Source organism: Episyrphus balteatus, chromosome 1 (genome assembly GCF_945859705.1).
Source record: "Episyrphus balteatus chromosome 1, idEpiBalt1.1, whole genome shotgun sequence".
Lineage (NCBI taxonomy): Eukaryota > Metazoa > Arthropoda > Insecta > Diptera > Syrphidae > Episyrphus > Episyrphus balteatus.
The window spans coordinates 124716707-124733538 of NC_079134.1; the positions used below are offsets into that span (position 1 = coordinate 124716707).

Below are 16832 nucleotides of genomic sequence, written 5' to 3' on the forward strand. Positions count from 1 at the left end.
ACCCTGCTTATTCCAGGTCCACTGTGTCGAAAAAAAAATCTGTCCCCTACTCTTTAAATACCAAGCAAATTGCATTTGAAAGACTTAACCTTAAAGACAGTTTTATAGTTAAATTTCCGAAAACCATATTATGCCAAATTTCAATTAATTTTGTCCCATAGTGCTGCTGGTATCCATCATCCATCCCGCCATTCCGTATTGTGATTGTTAGTTAAGTAAGAGAGATAAACTTCTAATTATGTAGTTGTACGTACGTGAATTTAACTGGGCACAAAACTTTTACACGCGTAATTATTATACTTTCTCGCTTTTGTGTTCTGGTGCTCTGATTCTGGTTTTTAAAAAGTGCATATCTGCAACCAACAGCGCCAGGGACATCTCGTAGTTATAATTCTTCTTGATTGTCAGGTTGTGTTGTGAATTAAAATATTTTTGTAAAAGTTGTGCAGGAATCTTGCAAACAACGACGACGTCAACGACAGACATACAAAAAAAAAAAAAAACCAAATAAAAAAATTACATTCCATTGACTGGTGCTGTGACCACCGGGTATCAAGTTCTTCTTGATAACCTTCTTAGATGATTGCCGAAGCGCCAACAATACAAAACAATGATTAACGATTCATTTGAGTTTTCTTGTAATTATCAAATATATATCGATTTCAAGTTTTGTTATCGGTTATTGTATCTTATTTTTTTTTATATGGTTATTGATTTGGCATTAAAATATTTTTTGTATTTAAATCTTTATTTCTTTTTTGTAATTTTAGCTGACGACGAATCAGATTCAAATCCACATGAAATGGACGGAAATAATTCAGATGTAGAATGCGGGCTATCTGACTTGAATGGATTAAGTTTGAACTCATATCATAGCAATGGACCAAATACATTTGCTCAGATGCAGGTAAGACATTTAAATCTTGTTTACAATTTATTGGTCCTTTCTCTTTCTCTCTTGCAAAAGATAAACATACACCCTTCATATGATTATTATTAATATTAAATAATATTATTTAACACTGTTTTCTATTGACGATATGTTTGACGTCAGATTTCCCTGTTTTAATTTTTGTTTTATTTGAAGTTTGAACACAGGAAAAAGTTCTTTAGTCCATTCTTGTGATGGAGTTTTAAAGGCAACTAGCAAACCAGTACATGCCCTGCTTCGCTTTTTTAAAGATACTTTTAGACTTTAATTTTCTAGTCAACTCGAAACGAACTAAAGTAATTTAGCAAGATCAAAATTTGAAATTCATATTCTGTCTTATTTTGTTCATTACCTTTTTTTTTAACTTTTTCATGCAAAGAATCCCCTACTGTAATTAAAAGGCAATAATTCCGAATGTTTTAATTGACATCTAATTCTGGGTCCACATTAGGTTGATGAACACGTTCCAAATCGACATACTGACTGAACCGTTCTTCCACATTATTCTAACTGATACATTAGACATATCTGAGCCTACAGATCAATTGAGACAGTTTGGAAAGGATTTTTTTTATTTGGAATGTATGTTGAAGGTTTTGTTAAACCTAGTGTGGACCCAGCAAATCAATGGGATTTGACAAATTATAGTTTAAAAAACTATCTAAAGAGTACATTGTCAAATTATGCTTTTCTAAAGCGAACCCCAGAGTTGACCTCAGCAAGCGATGACAAAGTAAAGATGTGTTTCATATCTGTGGCCAACTAAATGCTGTTTTTTTTTTGCTTTTACCAGGAATTTTTGAGCTTTCTTTTCTTGTATGATACTGCCTTTTGGGCGGGTTTCTCTCTATTGAAAATGTATAAACCAACTGAATCTGTTCTAGGAGTTTTCCATTGTAACGTACATAGATGAAATTTTTTAATGTTTTTTGGTGTTTGAAATTGAAAAATTACACGGTGTAACACTCAAAATATACGCGGGCGGAGACCTATCAGGTTTTGTAGAGCTAGTCGCACTGAATACGAAACGGTATTTGAAAATCCCCTAACACCCCCAAAATCTGGAGTTACGGGCAAAAAACGGTTTTTTGGACCTTCATCCATTGAAAAAATTCTAGCTTCGACAATTTTTTACCCATTTTCGATTTTTTTACAGTTTCTGATAGAAGATAAATATACTTTTTTAACAATGTATAAAACATGTAACTCGGTTAAACCACTTAGAATTTATAAGCTGTCAAAGTTCAAAAATTCAATTTTTTTTGTCATTTGCCCAACTTCGGCATCAATTTAAAGTATATGTTTTCAAAACAACATGCTATTTAAAAAATATATTCTAAAACTATATCTATTTCCCAATTGATCGAGGTATTTTTTATGAAAATCACTTCAAAATTGGCTTAGAAAAAAAAAATTTTCGATTTCAACCCAGATACAGAAATTGGAACTTTTAGGTATAGAACAAAAATGTTGTTTCGGCACGTAGTAGGATAAGTTGGGCGCCAGGATTTGATGAAAGGTTTTTGTAGAGGAGCTCAATACAAACATTTTTTTTCTTTGGGAGGGGGGTCTATCTCCCCCCGTTTAGGTGGGAGGGGGCATTTTTCTAAAAAAAAATTATCAAAATAAAAAAAAATTATTAAAAAACAACGGCAACACTTACAGTAATAAATGATACCATTTCCAAAAGGCAAAATTGTGCATTTAATTCTAATTTTTAAATCAATATAATATTCCCAATAGTTTTTGAAATAATCGATTTCAAAGTTAAAAATAGGGGAAAAAATTTTTTTTAAAACTCATTTTATACTATTTTTGTCCAGACTGTGAATTTTAGTAAATAAATTACTTAAACAGAAAACTGCCTCAATTGATTCCTTATCGAACCGTGAAAACTATATGTTTCTACGTCTTCTAGTTTTTGAGAAAATTGAAAAATAAAAACAAATAAAAACAAAAAATATTTTGAAAAAAGAAAAATCTGATAAAATAATTTTTCAATTTTCCCAAAAACTAGAAGACGTAGAAACATATAGTTTTCACGGTTCGATAAGGAATCAATTGAGGCAGTTTTCTGTTTAAGTAATTTATTTACTAAAATTCACAGTCTGGACAAAAATAGTATAAAATGAGTTTTAAAAAAATTTTTTTCCCCTATTTTTAACTTTGAAATCGATTATTTCAAAAACTATTGGGAATATTATATTGATTTAAAAATTAGAATTAAATGCACAATTTTGCCTTTTGGAAATGGTATCATTTATTACTGTAAGTGTTGCCGTTGTTTTTTAATAATTTTTTTTTATTTTGATAATTTTTTTTTAGAAAAATGCCCCCTCCCACCTAAACGGGGGGAGATAGACCCCCCTCCCAAAGAAAAAAAATGTTTGTATTGAGCTCCTCTACAAAAACCTTTCATCAAATCCTGGCGCCCAACTTATCCTACTACGTGCCGAAACAACATTTTTGTTCTATACCTAAAAGTTCCATTTTCTGTATCTGGGTTGAAATCGAAAATTTTTTTTTTCTAAGCCAATTTTGAAGTGATTTTCATAAAAAATACCTCGATCAATTGGGAAATAGATATAGTTTTAGAATATATTTTTTAAATAGCATGTTGTTTTGAAAACATATACTTTAAATTGATGCCGAAGTTGGGCAAATGACAAAAAAAATTGAATTTTTGAACTTTGACAGCTTATAAATTCTAAGTGGTTTAACCGAGTTACATGTTTTATACATTGTTAAAAAAGTATATTTATCTTCTATCAGAAACTGTAAAAAAATCGAAAATGGGTAAAAAATTGTCGAAGCTAGAATTTTTTCAATGGATGAAGGTCCAAAAAACCGTTTTTTGCCCGTAACTCCAGATTTTGGGGGTGTTAGGGGATTTTCAAATACCGTTTCGTATTCAGTGCGACTAGCTCTACAAAACCTGATAGGTCTCCGCCCGCGTATATTTTAAAACCTCATTTTTGTAACACCGTGTTATTTTATCAGATTTTTCTTTTTTCAAAATATTTTTTGTTTTTATTTTTAATTTTTGCCCAAAAACTAGAAGACATAGAAACATATAGTTTTCACTGTTCGATAAGGAATCAAATGAGGCAGTTTTTTGTGTGAGTAGTTTTTTTCTATTAAAATTCACAGTCTGGACAAAAATAGTATAAAATGAGTTTTAAAAATTTTTTTTCCCCAATTTTTAACTTTGAAATCGATTATTTCAAAAACTATTGGTGATAATATATTGATTTAAAAATTAGAATTAAATGTACAATTTTGCCTTTTGGAAATGGTATCATTTATTACTGTAAGTGTTGCCGTTGTTTTTTAATCATTTTTTTTTTATTTTGATAATTTTTTTTTAGAAAACTGCCCCTCCTACCTAAACGGGGGGAGATAGACCCCCCTCCCAAAGAAAAAAAATTTTGTATTGAGCTCCTCTATAAAAACCCGTTATCAAATCCTGGCGCCCAAGTTATCCTACTACGTGCCAAAACAACATTTTTGTTCTATACCTAAAAGTTCGAATTTCTGTATCTGGGTTGAAATCGAAATTTTTTTTTTCTAAGCCAATTTTAAACTGATTTTCATAAAAAATACCTCGTTTGATTTGGAAATAAATATTATTTTAGAATATATTTTTAAAACAGCATGCTGTTGTGAAAATATATGTATACTTTAATTTGATGTAGAAGTTTGATAAATGAATTTTTGAACTTTACCATCTTATAAATTCTAGGTGGTTTAACCGAGTTACATGTTTTATACATTGTTGAAAAGGTATATTTATCTCCTATTAGAAACTGTAAAAAAATCAAAAATGGGTAAAAATTTGACGAAGCTAGATTTTTTTCAATGGGTGAAGGTAAAAAAAAACCGTTTTTTGCCCCTAACTCCAGATTTTGGGGGTGTTAGGGACTTTTTAAATACCGTTTCATAATCAGTGCGACTAGCTCTACAAAACGTGATAGGTCTCCGCCCGCGTATATTTTAAAACCTCATTTTTGTAACACCGTGTAATTTAAGATCGTCCCTTCTATGTTATGAAGCTCAGTTTAACAAATATAGTTACCATAAATTAGATACAAATGTTGCGTAACTTAAACGACATTAAATTAACCACGTTTAAGCGTTTATTTTTACTTAAAACCTGATGAAAAGTTTGGCTGGGTGAATATCAATTTGGGAGTTATAAAAAGTTACCATTTTTCATGGAATGCCCCTCTATTTCTTGAAAGATGGTATTTTTAAAATGTAGTCTTCGGCAGATTTTTAACTTCTTATTCCGTCAAGCTTTATTAATTCTGCTGTGATACTAAACACCTTCATCTCAGGTGCCGTTATTATACTCTCATACTTTCAATTCATTATCCAACATTGTCATATTGGCAACCATTTGGTATGTTATTGCTGGAGGCCTATTCTGGTTATGTAAATAAGTAAAACGAATAAATAGTTTTCACTTTGTTTTCATTTTCTGATTTTTTTTTTATTACAGAGCATAGCAGGATTTTCCCGCTACTTCATTTAACCTACACTTTCGCCTATGATTTTACTGTCGTTATCACAATTTAGCTTCGCTATTGATCATACATCTCATATATTTAATCTTTTCAAAGTAACTTGGGAAGTCTATTAACATCCATTGATTACACAATATGCGATCACCTCCTACAAGGTTGGATACAAGAATCAATAGTTTCTAAACCCGATGTCAACCATCTTTTTCCAAAAATTCTAAGGGTATTTCGTCTGGATCAACAGCTTTTCCCTGATTGGAATATATAACCCCTTACTTAGTTCTTCAACTATACCACCGAATACTTTGTTTAAGTTTGGTTAGTCTATTGGAAAATGTAGCTTTACCATCGTCTTTCTCAAGAAGTTCGCCTTGAGCATTGTTAATGAACTTTGGCGAACAAATATCTGGAGCATTTTCTTTTGAAGATGGTTGCGCCCTTATTTTTTTTTTGTCGAAGATCTTGATAAGCACCATCAATTTTATTCAACTCCCTATAGGTACAGGCCATCAGTGCCTCCCATAGTCTTTCTATATTTGCTATCGTTCAATGTCTCCATAGAAAAAAATTGTTAGCATGAGACGGTGATGGTGGCCGATCGCCTCTTCTAGTATCACTTTGGAATCTTTCACCTAAGGTTTCAGAATACCAAATGGTAAGCAATCTGGGTTTCATTTCTACCAGTGCTGTAAGTGACAAGCTGTCGGCTTTATTTGATGATCTTGGTTTTTAACACAATAAGATCATAGGTACCTTACTAGGAGGGTTTCTGAGAACGTATCCGAAGTTTCCATGGCAATCTTCATAGTCTTTATCTTGTCCCTGCATGCTCGTTCCAATCTCCGCCCATGGACTAAAACTCTTCGTTGGGGATTACCTAAAGTAGGTTGTACAAATCTAGCCAAAATACCGCTTTTTTTTATACTCCTGTACCTATAAGATTCAATATCGGTAGTCTGACTTTTGTTTGGTCGGTGGCTGAAGTTTAATACTGTTTACGATTAAGGATGCGATCTCGCATTGAGCGACTGAAAAATTCAATTTTATTCTAATTTGTTTGGTCGCTCAGTCACTAAATTTGCTTGTAGCTTGGTCGCAGAGATTAAAACTTATGACGTCAAATTTTCTCTCATCATTGCTGTGACGCCATGGGTGTCCGCATCTTACTCTAGCTACTACAAAGTGATCTGAGTCTTTGTTGGCTTTCCATATTAGTCACAACATGAACAATTTAAATAACAGTTTATATAACCAGGTTGTGTTTTCCAATTATTCCATATAAGAAGTCCTTCCCTTCGATTCCTTATTTAAAGTTTGCCAAGTCTAATATTATTGTTATCCGTTTTTGGCACCTATCATGAGTAATGTTGAGATGACTTTCTTAACATCTTTAATGGCTTCGTAATGGCAGTTTTGTTCCGTATACTGTACGGACCGTTACCTCGGAGAAAAGCCCTCAGAGTCTTAAAATATCTTTATAGTTTAGTTAAGTTTAAAAATAAATAAATACCTCTTAAAGAGTCAAAATTCAAAAAGTATCAGATCAATTCATGTAAATTATATTCTCATAAGTTATTTTGTTTTCTTATATCCGTATCCTACTGTAATACTTACCTCTTATTTCATTAAAAATTAATTCATTTTTGTTTTCTCTTTTAGCAAGGCGATTTAGATCGGCAACGTCTGCTGGGTGATCGACAGAGAAGCGGTGTCTATGAGAGTGTAATAGAAGACGGTCTTGAAGGCCTAGAACATCAAGAAAGGTAAGTGACTATTGCAAACTGAATTTAAAAATTAACCAAGAGTGACCGTTGAAAACTGATCTCTTATATATGCAATTAAAATGAATGCAAGCTTTTGAATTGCTTGTGTTATTATTCTGAAAATGTTCATTACATAAGAATGACTTATAGTAATCATAAGTGAAAAAACAAAGTACACAGAGAAAAATATGACCCGCTAAAAACTAACAGATTGCCATATTGTTTTACCGTCCATACATTTCATAAGGAAATCTTATTAAAATCAACGATTAATAAGGTTTTTTTAAGGAGATTTCTTATTATTTTTATAGAGAAAATCTTATTAAAATTTGACTGAAAAGTTGATTTTTTTTGCAACTTAGCACTAGATCAAAAATCGCGATCAATATTTTCATGGCAGGTTGGTTCAGGTGGTAAGGTGGGCGACTACTAATGATTTGAAGTCTCCAGTTCGATTCCCAGCCTGGTCATGGTTTTTTTTTATTTTTTTGCAGATTTTAAAACAATAAGGAAAACCCGATTGTTTTAATAAGGTTTCCTTCTTGGATGAAAACCATAGAGAAATCTTATTGTTTTTGTTCTATTTTATGTGGTCTATTTTTCTCTGTGTATATACAATATTGTTATGTATGTACATATGTAATTTTTGTAGAAACGTTTTTGCAATTCATAATATATTGGGTTGCTCATATAGAAATATAAAATTCTTAAAAGTGATTTTTAGCGAAGCATAATAATTTATAAAATTTGACTTAATTAGTCTCCTCTTTTCCTTTTCGAAGGAGCCAAGTGGCCTTTTTTATACCACAAAGAAAAAGAAGTTTGTTTTAATTTCCAGTCTGTAGATTAGTCTTGAAACCAGGCACCCAGGGTCGCCAGCACATAACTTGGTTAAATCGGGTTTATTCGATAACATCTACATTGAAACTTTTCCCAGCCTTTAAGTTACTTTCTTTTATAAATGAAGGATCCAGGGTTCATTCCAACCCATTTCGAGAATAGTCGTTTTAAAATATTGTTCTCCATACAACTTAGTACTAAAAGCACTCAATTTATTTATTTGTTCAACAAGGCTAAATTTGTTTTATAAAACTAAAAATGCCATAAGATAGTGCTCAGTAAATACTACAAGACCTCATCATTAGTTTATTTTTGACAAAAAGTGGACATGTGCCGTTTTTCCCCTGGGCCCTTCCAGGCCGCCGTTTAATTTTTTGGTGCCGCCCGTTCGAGAGCCCAAAATGCCGCCCTACGTTCTGTGAAAGAGGGGGGGGTACACACTCTTGCAAATCCGAATATCAAATCGAATTCCAACTTTATCTTATTCCAACCCAATTTTATGTTTTTAAAGAATGAGCGCTCATAAAGAAATGAGCGCTTGGTGAATACTTTATTTAGAGACACAAAACATTTTTCTCCTTTCATCTGCGCCCTTGTCGGTGATTTTCTCAGCTGTGAGTTTTTTCTGTTCTTTTCCGTTGTAAAGGTGATTTGTTTACGTTTTTCGTCGATAAAATAAGTAATGTTGAACAAAATATACACATTTTTAGTAGATCGCACTACGTAGAGAACGGCCAAATTTAAACCCGTTGGATTAGGTTAGAAAACAATTGTTTTTTACCGCCCCTAGGCGGTGGGCGCCCTTGCGCGTCTCTGTCTCTAATTTTTATGTTAAGTAAGGTCAAAGTAAACCCTCATGGGTCCATTGTGATACAACAAAAGACTAGCACTCTGCAACAGTTTCCTCATAAACACGACCGACCATTCGTTTTGCGTGTCTTCCTATTAAGCAGTGTCCTGTTACGAGCCAGCTCTATCCTTAGCCAGTATCTTTCAGTTTTGTACGCCCAGTCGATGTGCGGCTCTTTATGACCTAGCCATCACAGTCGCTGAGCCTTTACTCATTTGGCTAAGAATGAAAACTCCTTGGATTATATCTAAGTATTCGTACTATATCCCAAAAATCAACTCGGTCCATTTTTTTGCGACCATAACGATTACTCTCATTGTTTCATTCAGTTAATGGCCGACAATGTTCAGCTTTTTGAAATTTTGTATTCATGTATTTTCATATTTTGGGGGTAATTTTTAAAATACATATTTTTTTTTTAGTTTCTCTTATCACATGTATTTTTTTTTTAATTTGACTGGACACATTTTTATCAAATGAAGTGTACATATTTCAGTTCAGTTTGTAAAATAAGAACAAACAAAAATTAACAAATATTCGTATCAGCATGATAAGTGTAACTAAATGAGACAAAACTATTTCGACAAAAACTTTAAAAATACAGCAAAATGAAAAATTGTATTTTTTTCGCTTGGGCCTAATAATATGGCAAGGTACTGTATTAATTAATTTTTTGAAAAAAAAAAGAAAATACTTTTACACCAAAATTTGTAGGTAAAAAAAATAAAATTGCCGGTATTATAGTAAGTGTTTTCACTTTTTTCTTAATATTTGTTTTCTTTTAATTTTGAGTACTTTCATTCGACGTACGTTTCATCACTGTTGACCAATGTTTAAAAAGGCCTCAAAACGCCCATTGTCCTTTAATCAAAACCTACATCACGTTAATGACTTGTGGTTTACGTCATGTCGTCCGATTTTTTTCTCGAAAACGGCTCTAACGATTTTTATTAAAATTCGCACACGTAATATTCCAAGCAAATTGTATATGTAAGACTGCAGTTTAAATATTTCTGAAAAATCTGTCAGCTCCTCCTTAAAGTTTAAAATCGTTGGAATAAATTTTTTTAAATAAAAACATGTGTTATAAAATAAAAATAATGTTAATTACTTTGGAAATGACCTAGCAGAGGTTGTAGGTATTACATATTATCATATTTCGGCACTTGAAATTTTTCAGATACCTACACTCAAAATTTCAAGTTATCGTCAAAAAACCGTTTTTCAACTATCTCAAATTTCAACGATTTTTTACTCAGTAATTTTCGGTCAATTTTTTAAAAAGAGGAGAACTTGTTCTTTTTGAAAATATTTTTTTATTTTGCTCAAGCACCTAATTGAGTGTAGATTTTATGGACTGAATCTCAAAGTACAACACTTTTTCCCCGTTTTTTTAGAATTCTGAGACCGTTTTAAGCTACATTTTGAGTTTTGAAATTTTTTTATAAACAGTTTTATTGTCCTATTTATGCTGAATCAAAAAAAGTTTTTATTCATCAAAACCAGTTAAAAATTGTGGATACCTATTTTGTTTGGCATTCTCTATCATTGTATTTTTTTTTTTTTAATTATTATCAAAACCTCTTGTTAAAATAACCAAATAGCCCAGGAAAAATAGATTTTTTCAAAGAAAAAATTTGTAACAGGCTGATTTTTGGTATAATACAGCCACCATGCTAGGGCGGTTTACAATCTGCGAAATGTCCCGAAGTTTCCTCTGTCCGCTTGTCCCATTGTGAGGGTCCAAATGTCACAAATTTATTTTATTTTTAAATAGGTAGGTTTTACACAAACATTATGTTCTACAAAATGGTAGCTGAGTTTATTTTACAAACAAATTGTCATACAAAGTTTTCTTGTATCACGCAGCGTTTAGAAACTTTATCATTTCAAACTCGCATATGTTTTTCTTGATATTTTAATATTTGATATTTTAATCAAATTACATAAGATAGTGAAATGTCTAAAGGGTAAGTGATACAAAAAAACTATATATGACAATTTTTTGCAAAATAACCTCAATTTTGTAGAAAATAATTTTTGTCTTAAACCTACCGTTAAAAAAAAATGTTGTGACCTTTGACCCCTTATAATGGGACTTGCGGACAGAGAAAACTTCAGGACTTCTTACAGATTGTAAACCACCCTAATATCAAGCTGCATACCAAAAATCAGCCTTTTAAATTTTTTTTCCTTTCCTTGACAATTTTTCGTCATAACTGGATTACAAACTCTTATGCAAGGATTAACCCTTTGAGTGCTAAGCTTTTTAAGGCCCTATTGTTTTGCAAAAGTTGTCGCTTAGTATGAAATTGATAGAGTGGTATCCCTGTCATATTTCAAAACCTAAAGCTTGATTTATTTTTTTATTTTTTACAAACTCACAAAATAATCTGACAACTTTATCATCTAATAAAATGTGTGATATTATTTGTTCTATGTAACTTGTCAAACGTTAAACCCAGTAACTAATTGGATCATGAATGACAGTCCGGAATACTGAAAAGTAAACCTCATAATTTTGTTTTCTAAGAACGTATTAATTTGTTGGGATATTTTCGTGTACCTACCTGCAGTTTGTTATTTATTTTGTTTGTTTTTCTTTTGTGAAAAACACATGTCACTTTTGTCTTATCATTAAAAGCAGTAACAACTTATTTTAATTGTTATTGCACAGCGATAAATTATTTTTGAATTTGAACCCACTCCTTTGCCTATTGTGCTTGCACATGGATATTTGTTGCTTATTATAAATAATCCATAAATCATTATAAAACGTGTTGTTGACAGTTGACGCAAACTGTCACAAATGATGTGTCACTCTTAAAATTACAGATTTATATGAGTTTAAATTAAGTCATTTCCCTTCCTAAAATACATGACTTTGACGATGCAAGTATTAGTGATGGGAACTATCGAATAAAAACTATCAAACTATCGATAGTTGTAAAATATTCATTCATTCGATAGTTTTAAATCATTCATTCATTCATTTAATTACTATTTTCATTCGAATATTTTTTTCATTCGATAGTTTAGTTACTATTTTCATTCGAATAGTTTTTCCTTCGATAGTTTAGTTACTATTCTCATTCGAATAGTTTTTTTATTCGATTGTTTAGTTACTATTTTCATTCGAATAGTTTTTTCATTCGATAGTTTAGTTACTATTTTCATTCGAAAAGTTTTTCCTTCGATAGTTTAGTTACTATTTTAATTCGAATAGTTTTTTTTATACGATATCTCATTCAAAAAGATTTTTTTTTGTACGATAGTTTTTTCATACATATAGTTTAGTTACTATTTTCATTCGAATAGCTTTTCATTCGATAGTTTTTTCATTCGAATAGTTTAGTTACTATTTTCATTCGAATATTTTTTTTATATAATAGTTTTTTCATTTGAATAGTTTTTTTATACGATTGTTTTTTCATTCAAATAGTTTTCTTAAACGATAGTTTTTTCACTTGAATAGTTTTTTTTTACGATAGTTTTTATTCGATAGTTTATTCGATAGTTTGTTCGATAGTTTTTATTCGAATGAATAAATGAATAATAGTTCAAATCATTCAGTTACTAACTATCGATAGTTCAAATCATTCTATAGTTCCCATCACTAGCAAGTATAGGTTTTTGATTTTTTCTAATTTTCCTGTTTTTTTTTTTTGTTGTATGTTTCTGGTTAGTAACTTCGAATCGAAGGTATTTGCCTGCCTCAACTACCATTCATAATTTTATTTTTGCAGTTTGCATGATTTTCTATATAAACTATCACTTTTTTTTTTGTTGAATCTGCAACGACCCATGACCAGTTTATGCACCATTCATAAAAAATAAACTTTTATATTTTATTCATAAATTCCCTTTCTAAATAAATTCTTTGTATAATTTTCATTCATTACACAGTCAGTTTAATTTAAATTCATCACAATTAATTCTAATTTAAATCAGTACCTCAAAAAAATTGTTCAATAAAACAATCAAAATAAATAATTTGTTTGTGCCAAAATAAAAATTGAAATCAGGTTATCAGAGTGTACCCAGTGATAGGTACCTAAAAATATATATTTAAGCAAGCTCATTGAACTTTTAAAGACACACCTAAGGCCAGATTATTATACCTGGGCAAAAGGCTCATTCAATTTAGGTTGTGCATTGTTTTTTGGGGCACATACCACACACAGTAGCAGTTGTACTCGTATTTTTATTAAATTTAAATTAAAAGCACGTTTTCTAGCTCACTCGTCGTCGTCGTCGTCTTCACTCCTATAAATAATAATTATTGTTATAATTTATTGCCGGTATGTTTTGACATTGAGATGGAATGAAATTTGAACATCTACAATGTTCATTGCACACTGCGTGTCGTTCGATTGAGATGCATATAATTTATTCATTAATTCAAAAATAATTATGGAAATCGAAAATACGATACAAAAGTTTGTGGTTATTTCTTCGGACCAACGCACATAGGAGTATTCTATTCGAAAAGCTGGACAAAAGTCGATTTTCTAAAAATCAAAATTTTGAATTAAATTTTTTACAAAGCGGATGGTAAATATATATGGGTTCATATGATGCACTTCTTTTTTTTCGTGGTAAAGTGTGTGGTGTGACAAAACAAGTTCAAAGTCAGCTGTTTATTTTCTGGATTTTTTTTTTTAATTTGTATTGATTTGGTGAGCATTGTTAGGAGATTGGTTGTGAGCGAGTGTGCTTTTAAACATAAAATTTTCAAATGAAAAATACAATTGTAGGTATTGAATAATAATTAAAGAGTAGTTATGGAAATATTAAATGTTTTTTGTTCAATTAAATGACAGTGGGAAAAGAGTCTTCCACATTTTTATTACTTTTTTTTAAAGTCTAAGTGCTTTGTTATAGTATACCTACGGTGACCATATTTCTGGAAGCGAAACCCGGGACAGATACCAAATTCGTTGGATCGTTTTGAAAATATTGATTTTTCAAAAAAAATTAAATTTTTTTAAATGAGTTTGCTAGTTTTTCCTTATTACCGACTTCCAAAAAGGAGGAGGTATTCAACTCGCCTGTATTTTTTTTTTTTTTTTTATGTTTGTTACCTCATAACTTTGGACTGAGTGAACCAATTTCGATAATTCTTTTTGTATTGGAAAGCTGGTGGCTGCAATGTGGTCCCATTTTAATTTCGTTCAGTTATAGCCATAGGAACTATTAGAAAAACCATAAAACCCAGTTTTGATCCATGGAAGTCATTTTTGTTTTTTGATATAATCATTTTTAGCAAAAAAACATAACCGACTTCCATGGATCAAAACTGGATTTTATGGTTTTTAAAATATTACCACACTGCAACCACCAGCTTTCTAATACAAAAAGAATTATCCAAATTGGTTCACTCAGTCCAAAGTTATGCGGTAACAAACATAAAAAAAAAAAAAATACAGACGAATTGAATACCTCCTCCTTTTTGGAAGTCGGTAAAAAAAGATTATTTTGATATCAAGATTTTCTAAACGATTTTATGGGAACGTTTTTGTTGAAATCATTTAAGTCGTTTATGAAATCAGAAATCAAGAAAATGGTTTTATAATAATGTCTGTTAATAACTTCAAAAGAATATTTTTTAATCAAAATCGGGAGAGCTGTTTTTTAACATTTTAGTTTTATTTGAAATAATTTTGAAATTGTATGTCTTTAACACAACTTTTAACATTTCCTTAAAAGTTTTGAAACTTATCTGCGTTCTTTACATCATACATATTTAAATATGTTGTTCTTTATTCGAAAACATTTTACCTGGTGTAGCAACCTGACAAACAGAAGCTGGAACTAAATAATTGACGAACATTAAAAAAAAAAACTAAATCCTAGTGTAGAGGCGAATCGAAAATTTTCATACAAAACCAGCACAAAATTTAGCTTTTCGTTGGCCAATACGCAGCTTAGGTAACGAAATTCTTACCTGTGCTAGAATATATCCCATTTATTTGTCCAGGCAATTTTTCTTGCAGCAAAAGTTTTTTGACTTTGGAGACTTAGAAAAATTAGAAAAATTTTTATTTCCAGCCACTGTTTTCTTGTTTTCCGTACAAAGTATTTAAAATATTGAATACAAAAATCAGAGAATGTCCAAATACGGGACAATCACGGGACAAATTACAAAATACGGGACACTTATACGTCCCGGGTTTCTTAAATAAAAACCCGGGACAAGCTGTAGAAACACGGGACAGTCCCGGGTAAACCGGGACGGATGGTCACCGTAATGTATACCCTACTATTCTACTTCGATAATATCAAAAATTTGGATGCGAATTTTTGCTATTAACAAAATAATTTGCGAATGAAATTTTCACTTTTAGTAAAAATAACTCATACGCCCTATGGGTTTTTCTTCCTGGTTTTTAACATTTTCCAAAATATTTTTTTATTGAAATTAGTGCATTTGGATTCACTAAGCCTAAAAATCACAATGGTTCCTTTCTAGAAGCTCTATTATTTTAGATATTATAATTTTTCACATTTTGGGTGTATGAAATTTCGTACTATTTTTTTTTTAGTTTTTCTTATCACAAGCGTTTTTAAAGTTTTTCAACTTATTAACATAAAACCGCCTTTCATTGCATAAATAATAGTTTCTGGCAATAATAAATTTTTTTACTTCAAAAAATAATTTTGTCCAGGTTTTTGATCGAAATACTCCTATGTGCAACTCTAAAACCGCAAATCTGCATTTTTGGACATTTTCACTTAAATGCGTCATTTTACTTGTTATCGGTCAATCTATTCACTGCGTCGATCCCAATCCTCCTAGAAAAGCGGATTGAAAACGGTGATTTTACTGATTTTTGTTTGGAAGGTATGACTATTTTAAAATGTATGTCCAGTAATACAAACAACACTCTGATTAAGAATTTTGGAGTACAGGGAGGCAGTTACATATTTTTAAAAGGGTTTTCAGTTTCCAAATGCTTAAGTCCTGTTTTTGGGGTGCAACACGGTGGTGCCATTCATGCTTTTTTTTAGCGTCAAAAATAATATGCATTGCCACTGGAAGAATATGAATTTTTTTTTTTTCAAAATGGTGACCAGAATAGGCGTTTAAATAGAATTTTCTTTTTTAGAACAGTATATAAGGTATATAAGTAAGTAATTTAGCTTAAATGAAATGAAAAAGGTGGTAGATTTTGGATTTGGGCATATGTTCATGAAATAAATGAATGAAAGAAAATAAAAAAAAAAAATTGAAAATGCGTTTTTATCTCTGCAACGTGACGTCGTAGATTTTTTACTTCGGATTCAAATTTAAAATATTAATATCTATTAGAAAAGCATATTTTAGTTTAAAGAAATATTAATAATAATCTATTTGGTTTTGATGAACAATTCATAGCAACATGACTATGAACTAAGACTAAGCTAAGACATATTTTTGACAGATGAGTGATTTGTTATATTTTTTTTTTAAGTAAACAAACCCCTGAAAGAAAGAGGAGCGCTGTGTTATAAATTATTAAGTTGTAGCGAAGTGGAAAATTTTAAGCCAAAAATCTCAATAAGGTAAATGTGAAATGTCATTTTTTTACGGGTGGAATTATAAAAAAGTGAAACTCGCAATAGGGGTGATTATTTTTTTACGCTATTATTAATCTTTGGTAAGGTTCGTTCGTACCAAAGAAGTCATGTGTAAAATTGTAAAGTATGAACTTTTTTATCCACATTTTGTTTATACTTATTAATTTCCTATTGCTAGTATTAACTATTTTTGTATGCATACGGGCCAATGAAAACATTTATTATTATTATTTGGTTGTATGTATCAAGGAAAAAAGTATAATTGCGGTGCCCTTCATAACTTGTTGCTGGATCATCTGAATTAAAAAAAAAATTCATTCGTTAAATAATAAACAGAGAGAAAATAGCACAGGGAATATAAGGCA

At 30.8% G+C, this 16832-nt stretch overlaps 1 protein-coding gene across 2 annotated transcripts in view; it reads left to right on the forward strand.

Moving 5' to 3' along the window:
- LOC129907081 (protein GDAP2 homolog) overlaps positions 1 to 16832 on the forward strand; it is a 65372-nt gene that overhangs the window by 8697 nt on the left and 39843 nt on the right. Inside the window, exons 1-3 of one of the 2 annotated variants that reach the window (XM_055983124.1) lie at positions 500 to 638; positions 771 to 907; positions 7114 to 7217. In XM_055983124.1, the coding sequence (XP_055839099.1) occupies positions 611 to 638; positions 771 to 907; positions 7114 to 7217 (269 nt within the window). In that variant the 5' untranslated portion in view covers positions 500 to 610. Of the gene's footprint in view, positions 1 to 499; positions 639 to 770; positions 908 to 7113; positions 7218 to 16832 lie in introns of those variants that run through there. The other variant, XM_055983125.1, reaches the window with a different exon arrangement.